Source organism: Nicotiana tabacum, chromosome 20, assembly GCF_000715075.1.
Source record: "Nicotiana tabacum cultivar K326 chromosome 20, ASM71507v2, whole genome shotgun sequence".
Taxonomy (NCBI): domain Eukaryota; kingdom Viridiplantae; phylum Streptophyta; class Magnoliopsida; order Solanales; family Solanaceae; genus Nicotiana; species Nicotiana tabacum.
The window spans coordinates 31410798-31419482 of record NC_134099.1 but is presented as its reverse complement, the minus strand read 5'-3'; the positions used below and the strand labels follow the sequence as shown (position 1 = coordinate 31419482).

The following is an 8685-nucleotide window of genomic DNA, read 5'->3' as shown; positions in this document are numbered from 1 at the left end:
TTCGCCACAAATTTTAAAGGTCTTCATCGCGTGCTTTTAAAGATCTTCACCAGAACTTTTAAAGGTCTCCACTGTGAACTTTTAAAGATCTTGACCACGAGCTTTTAAGGATCTTTGCACGAACTTTTAGGGGTCTTTGCCGCAAAATTTAAAGGTATTCATCGCGAACTTTTAAAGGTTTTCGTTGTGAACTTTTAGAGATCTCGACCACGAGTCGCCACAAATTTTAAAGGTCTTCACCACAAACTTTTAAAGGGCTCCTCCGTGAACTTTTAAAGGTCTTCACCGCAAATTTTAAAGATCTTCATCACGAAGTTTTAAAGGCCTTCGTCTCAAACTTATAAAGGACTTTGTAGTTTGAAGAAGTTACTTCTAAAAAGAAAAAAAAAAGACAACAAGTAACACAGGGAAGAAAAGCACAAGAAAAGAAGAAGAAATTACCTTCGCGCCAATGCTTCCAAATCGTCAAAAGTAAACTCAAGTGGTTTGCGAAGACTGAGAATTGATGCTCAACAATTATGAGCACATGGGTTTATATAAGTTTAAAAGATGGCAGGGAAGATTTATTCTTGATGTGGGATCAACTGTTAAGGCAACTGGAATTCATTCCAAACACAAAAACGGAGTGAGTAATTGGAAACAAAAAAGGTTTGCTTTGCCTCCTAAGAGTCGAATAGTCACGACAGTGTTCTTATTAGAGACAAAAGGGAGTGCTTTGCCAGGAGAAGATGACAAACCAAGTTCAATAAGGATTATAAAGCCATGTGAGGGAGTGCAAAGTGATCTTGGAATTTAAATTTAAAACTAGCTTTTACATTCCTTGTGTTTGAGGCATATAACAGTGATATTTGAAATATAAAGTTCAAATACTTTTTATTTCATATGATTAATTCAAGCCAGTTCAAGTATACTAATATGGATAATTCAAGCTTAGTCTTCAAAAGTTTTAGACACTTCGACGAGTCTGTAGGCATGTAAAAATTATTGGATTCAAATTCAATAAATAACTTGGGTTATATTTTAAATATACTAATCCAAATAAATATTATGGGCTATTATAATTGAACTAATTATATAAGTCCAATATATATAGATTAAATAAATAAGTCTTAATCCATTGAGCTAGCCCATTTAATTGGGCTAAAGTGATGAGCTCACTTTATTAAGCCCAAGATTTTGTCTTCCTAGAGGCCCAAATTGACGCCCACGTGTCAAATGACATGGTGCCAAGTCAAATGGAAGGGCCAATAGGATTGTGACACGTGTCAAAATGACAACGCATGCCAAGTCACACTAAAAGGCCAATGAAATCTCGCCACGTGTGCAAGTGACATGATCTGGCCAATCAAATGCAGTCATGGCACACTTCAATTTGATTGGTCGGAAAGAGTTTGTTCTTATCATAACTCTCCCCCTCACAATTATAAATAGGGGTCTTCATAACCCAGAAAAAGGACTCAGAAGTTATAACAAGAAGTAAGAGAGAGCTCGTGGATCAAACGCCACAAATTTCTCTACAAGTTTCAAGCTTCAAGCAATCAAGTTCAAGCTTAAGAACGAAGAACAAATCAAGTTTAAGCTCAAGAACAAAGAACAAATCAAGGTCAAGATCAAGCAATCAAGCTAATGATCAAGAACAAGATCATCGTTCGTGGTGACAACTGCATATTCAAGATCAAGCTCAAAGGCCCTTGAATTTATATTAGAAAAGTAGAATCAGAGGATTCATAGGGATTGTAATACTCAAATATTCGAAATAAAATACTAGATTGTTGCAATATTTTTTGGTCTTAATTTTAATATCTCGACGCAATTTATTGTTTACATATAGTATACACATCTTTATATTGTTGGTGTATATAAGTTAAGCTTTAATGGTAGAGAGACCAGCTCGGAGCAGAGGAAGAAGCAACATTAGAAAATTTAGGTCCAGACTAATTACTGTAATTAGAGAATGATTATCTCCTCATTTACAAGAATTCTTTACACATAAAGGCAAAAAGCATTGAGGGACTTTGATGAAAGTCTGGGGCCTGCTAGTTTGAATGGGGATATGAATCATTTCAGAACATAACTTTAGAGGTTCAAAAGCTTTGCCGACCACTCTTTCAAGTTTTCTGTGTTTGTTTTGAGATAAAAGAAAGAATATTGGTGATAAAAATGATTCTTTCTAAGTGGAGGGTGCTCAAAAGAAGAACATATTCCTTATCATTTCTGGTGTATCTTATTTTAAATTCCATTTTGATTCCATAAGAAAGCCCTTTTCTCCAAGTTGTTTAACATACTTGGCCAAATCTCATGTCCCAGAATATGTTACCGTAATAGTTTGTGACATAAATTATGTGATCTTTACATAATGATTGTAGTTCTTGATGTCCTATTTTAGTTGTTCTTTTGTTTGGGATCTGGGAGGTTAGAATATACGCAGAACTTACCCCTACTTTGAAGGGGTAGAGATACTGTTTCCGAAAGACCCCCGGCTTAAGAAGACGAAAATAAACAATAGATCAGTGACAACAACAAAAGCTAGAAAAATAATATCAGTATCGTAAGAGACATAAACCGATGGAAAAGCAATAATAATAACCAGTAATAATGCCATAACCCTACATAAACTACTAACAACCCAAGGCGAAACATTATCAGCCCAGTCCGCCCCTGGTACAAAGTAGAAAACGATCGCCTCCCTGCTAACCTACAATCCTAATGCTCGACCTCCACACCTTCCTATCAAGAGCCATGTCCTCAGAAATCTGAAGTTGCGCCATGTCCTGCCTGGTCACTTCACCCTAATACTTCTTAGGCTGCCCTTTACCTCTCTTTGTACCAGCCAATGCCAATTGCTCACACCTCCTAACCGGGGCATCTAGGCTTCTCCTCCGCGCGTGCCCGAACCATCTAAGTCTCGCTTCCCGCATCTTGTCGTCCTATCCAGCCTAGTGTGCCGGCACATCCATCTCAACATCCTCATTTCTACCACTTTCATCTTCTAAATATGAGAATTTTTGGCTACCTAATACTCAGCCCCATACAATATAGCCGGTCTAACCACCGCTCAATAGAACGTGCCTTTAAGTTTCGGTGGCACTTTCTTGTCAAACATGACTCTAGATGCTAACCTCCATTTCATCCATCGCACTCCTATACGGTGCGTGACATCTTCGTCTATCTCCCCATCCCTGAATAATTGACCCAACGTACTTGAAACTTCCTTTGTAACGTTAAAAAATGCTACAACATTTCCGATAAATACTTTACTTAATTGTGAGAATATATATTGTAATTAACTATGATTTGATTTAATCGGAGAGCGTGTGAAGACACATATTATTAATTGATACAAGCTCGAAGTGGGGATAAGTTATCATATTATCTCATATTGAATTACGCCGATGAGCTCAATGATACCCCAAAATGGTCAACGTTTTATTCTATCAGAGAATAAGAGTTATATGGCCTTTTAATGAGCTAAATGGAGGAACAAAGAAAACAATAATTCAGAGCCTAATACAAGCACACAAGCTAAAAGAAATTGAAAAATCATCTTTGCATAATGTAATAAAGAACATTTTACAAAATGACCAATAAGAAAAATCCACCCTTTCCATTGACCTCCCTATTTTCTTGAGCATTATTTCATTTCTATTTCACATTTTACAACAAACCAAGGGAAGATTATGGATTCTCCATAAAATCAATTAAACATTAAACAACAAGATTTCTGGTCAGTAATTCCCTTGAATCAGTTCCATTTATCCTTGATCATTGCAGTCTACATTAAAGCCAAAATCATGAACCATCCCAACGCAATAATCAACAAAATATCTGCAAAAAGTAGATAGTAATTGTAAGACATCAGAACCAAAAAATAAGATTAAAACACCAACACCACCAAGAACAACTCATTAAAATTTCATAAGTGGAGTCTCGGGAGAGTAGTGTGTATGCAGACCTTACCCCTACCTGAGGGGTAGAGAGACTGTTTCCGAAAGACCATCGGCTCAAGACGACGAAAAAAAATACTATATCAGTACCATCAACAAGATTAAAACACCAGAACAAAAATAAGTTGACAATTCTTGTACCAGTTTGCCATGGGACATTTCTGAAACTGTTACTCCAAGATGATCCGAGGAAACAATCATTGGACGTGTTGAATCCACTAGGACAATTACAAAGAAATGAATTATAAGGTCCACCATATCCACAAACTCCACTACTCTTCTCACAACTCTCACACATATCAGGATAATCATTATTGAAATTAAACTTATATTTCAATCCCACACCATATTTCCATGCCTGTGGATTCAATTCTTGACCATTAAAACCATATAGAGCTGAGTAAGATGAGCAATGCAACTTCTCCAAATCCATCTCAAAAGCCGGTCCAAGATCAACTGGTGTGTAAACACAACAAGTAGAAATTGGAAGATTAAGTCTACTAATAGCTTGACAAGAATACAAAAGACTACAAACAGGTGCACCCTGAGAATCACACATAGGAAAAGTTGAATTAACCCCTCCATTAGATTTGTAAATTGGTGAAGAATCTGTTGCACAATCAAGTAAAGCAAACACTGTGTCATCATTAAAGCTAAAAGGTGCATTTCCATCTAAACTAAAGCCTTTACTTGGCTGTGTACAAGCACAAGTTGACATAGAAGGATCATTAATGTACAAGACTTGGTTATTGTAATCTATTGAAGTAACCGGATAGCATCCGGTGTGAGTCTTGAAGCTCAATTGTTGGTTGTTGCATATAACATAAGGCTGAAACCGTGGATCGCCACATCCAGGGCCAGTGCCAAAAGGGTATTTGATTGGTATATTGCCACACGATTTTTGGCAAGTTTGCGATGTGATTAGTGAAGGAAGAAATATGAATACAATGCAAGAGATGAGGATTGAAGATATCTTGGAATTCATGTTTGGTTCACTATGAAAATACAGATAGATAGAGAGGAAGAAAAACGTGGAAGAGTAGTGGTATATAAATTAGTGAGAGGTCTAAAACCTTGTCTTTTGGTAAGGACAAGTGCTTATATTTTATGGGGGTTGTTCCTTCTTTTGCAACTTTTGTTGAACTTAGTTGTGCACACGATGCGTGTCGAGGGTCTATTGGAAACAATATTTTATATTCACTGTAGGGGTAAGGTCTGCGTATTATCTACCCTTTTCGAACTTCACTTGTGGAACTATACTAGGTTTTGTTGTTGTTGTTGTTATAGAAGTAGTAATGCACAAAATGCAAATTCCTAGGCCAAATTGAAAATTATAAAGAGCAGAATGTTTAGATGACTTTCACTAATGATGCTATTAGTTGGTTGACTACTATGTATGGATCCTCGGAATTTTATAGCTGATAAAAGTATTGATGTTGGAGGTCTCCTACATTTTAGTTTTATTTTATGGTTTTTCATGTGTTTTAGTTAAGTGGCAAAAGAAACTGCAAATGTAAAATTAAAAGACATATTTTAACTTCTGAAATAATGTTTAACTTTCTTCTATTTATTTTTTGAAGTAAATACCGGTGATGGAAAAATTGCTTGTAGACTTTGCTAAATATATACTATTTAGTAGTTTGAGAACTTTAATTGGGTTGATTAGTTTAATAATGTCAATGATTATTCTGCCACTCAACAGAAAAAGGCATCTTTTATCTTTTTGCAAGCAACTATTATAATTATACTATATCAGCCTTCTTCCAGCCAGCGGTGAGCCACTTAAACAAGTAATCTTTGTTATTTTACATGTTACAATTTCATTTTAATCTGTTTTATTAAAAAGAATAACCCTTTGTATATTTGAAACTTTTTTATTTTATCTTCAAGAATATGCTCTTATAGTCATATTTATGAGTACTTTTGGAGTGTATGAAAAGTTTAATTTCTTTAGTGATAAATCAAATACCACCATAAGATAATGAATGCGCAAATAAAATTGGTGGAAAAAGGGAAAGTAGACTTATTTAACTTTATTCCCTTGAAAGCTTTTATGTTCAGTTCTTCAGCCATGGGCATATGGAACCTTCCAAACTTTCCAAACCAGAATATAATGGACAAACTCTCAAACAGTTTTACTTATTTGAATATTAATAAATACAAAAATGACATTTTCAAGATCTTTAAATCTCATAATTTGGTCAATATTGTCTTGTTATGAAGGTGCAATGGCTGACTAGTGGTTAATGACTTACATAGTAGAGTGAGAAATTAAAGCATGTGCAAGCATGTACATTTATTAGATTCCAGTCCTTTTTAATTTATCTCATTTTATAATCTTTTTCTTATTCTAAGGTTCCCCTTCATATCATAACTTGTGAAATTATACTGAATATATTATTATTCTTATTTTTTTTGTCATAGTATCTTGAAAACACAGTATGCTAAGTGCTAACCTTAGCTTAATTGTCATAGCAGAGTGTACTATATTACTTAATTTTTTTAAGCATCAAATGAAGTAGTAAACAAGTTGATAGGAAACCTCAGCACATGAATAAATGGTTTAAGGATGTAATTCAAAAGTAGAAGAAAGGACAAGAGCTTTAGAAAGGGTCGGTACAAGGTTGATGGAACAAGCATATGATCACATGGTCGCATTAATTCAATTAATCTTCTTCTCCATCTAACCTTCTATTTAGCTGAGTCCAAGGAGAATAAGAACAAATTGAAGTATGGATATAGTAAAGTTTAATGTTGTTATAAACAAGAAAATGGTTTGAATCACTAAAAGGGCGGATCATTTAAATGACATGAGTCAATAAATGGGTGGATCATTTGAAATGGTGCAATAAATGAGCAGACTATTTGACCCGCCCAAATATTACTTGACTTGAGATGAGTTAGGTTAAGATCGACTAAATAATAAGTCATAGTAACCAAATTTTAATTTTTTTGTTTGTTCAGTTACAAAATAAAACTATTTTTTCTATATTATCAAACGGATTTTTTTTTTAAGAAAATCTTTGGACAAATTTTCTTATGGATCAGTTTGGGCTACATATTTATCCCAAATCAATCAGACTTCTAGATGTGCTGACTTGAGTTTTACTCAATTGACTCGCCATGAAAATAGTAAAAATTGCACGGGGCACCCTATTTGGTCGCCCCCATTTAACCTATACTTATTTTTTAAAAAGTTTTAATTTGTACTCACTTTAAAATAACTTCAGCCTCTTTTTCCTCCTTCATTTTCTTCTTCTTCTTCTTCTTCTTCTTCTTCTTCTTCTTCTTCTTCTTCTTCTTCTTCTTCTTTCTTCTGCTGATGTTGGTGCTGCTATGAATATACAGTAATATGCTTAAATCTTTTGTCTCCACAAAAATACAACAGCAAAACTAGGAGCATGCAAGGATAAGTTATGAACTAGACGAGATCTATAGAGCCTTAGCATTTGATGTATAAACTCTAAACCGTAGAAGTGAAACTGATTATATCTTGTGAAGACATGATCAGTTGGTCCATGAAGTAACAACAACTTTGTTGGGTACATTTAAAAGGTTATATATAGGTTCACAGACTAATTCCGTTACTCTAGCACCTAAAATATAATAAAGAGCATCAACAGATGAATCTTGCTTGATTAAATTTTCAGAACCACTTTGAGCTGCAAACTGCTAAATGAATTTTCTAACAGAAAGATTGTTGCTTAGAAAACTGATCACTATGACTTATACGAACCCTATTCAATCACGTAGATGTCTTAAAACTTTCATTTTTTATAAAAATTTCAACACTAAATAAGCTAAAGTTTCTACAAATGAACTAAATAACTTCAGCATCTCTGCTAAAGTTTTTGAAAAAACTTATCCAGGACAAAAAAAACTTCAGTTTATTTAGTACTGAAGTTTTTATAAATGAACTAAATAACTTCAGCATCTTCTGCTAAAGTTTTTGAAAAAGCTTATCCATGACAAAAAAACTTCAACACTAAATATTTAAGTTCTGCAAATAGAGAACAAAACTTCAGCACTAGAATGCTTAAGTTCAGCAATTACAAACAAAAACAAGTTCCTCAAATAGAGAACAAAACTTCAGCACTAGAATGCTTAAGTTCAGCGAATAGAGAACAAAACTTCAGTACTAGAATGCTTAAGTTCGGCACACTTGGTCTACTTCAGGCCCAACTACTAGAATGCTGAAGTTTTGCGTGATTGCCTTTGCTACTTCAGCCTCGTATGCTGAAGTACCGTGAAAAAGTGGGTACGCTTGCAATTTTTTTGTAAAGCAGGCACAAGTTAAAACGTGACCCAAAAAGCGGGTATAGATGCAAATGCCCCATGAAAATATGTGATAAAATGGTGTGGGATAGCCACTATTTAAGGTAGTATTTATTTATTATCCAGCAATTCTAATGTTGAGCAAAAATAACTACTATTCTATTAAAATTAATATGAAAAGACATGTTTACCCTTTCTTCCATTTCTTTTCTTCCCAAACCCTCGCTTCTCTCTCGATTTATCAAAACAATCGAGAGAGAACAAATAGGAGATCTAACACCTTCTCTACTAACCCTTCACAATCCATCAGTGATAGTCTTCTCGGAGATATTGGCACTCCAAAATACTTAAAAGGCAGCTTACCTTCTTTGTATCCTGAAATTTCACAAATATCTTCAATGAATTTCTTCTCCATGTTTGCACAATACACATTTGACTTATCATTGTTCATTGTCAGATCAAATGC

At 34.5% G+C, this 8685-nt stretch overlaps 1 protein-coding gene across 1 annotated transcript; it reads right to left on the bottom strand.

Moving 5' to 3' along the window:
* Positions 1-3534: 3534 nt before the first annotated feature.
* On the bottom strand, positions 3535-5060 carry LOC107769086 (wall-associated receptor kinase-like 10). Its single transcript, XM_016588276.2, has 2 exons — positions 4086-5060; positions 3535-3825 (listed from the first exon to the last, which is right to left on the bottom strand). Exons 1-2 carry the CDS (start codon positions 4927-4929, stop codon positions 3773-3775), a joined length of 897 nt encoding a protein of 298 aa, XP_016443762.2. The 5' UTR covers positions 4930-5060; the 3' UTR covers positions 3535-3772.
* Between the last annotated feature and the right edge of the window lie 3625 nt (positions 5061-8685).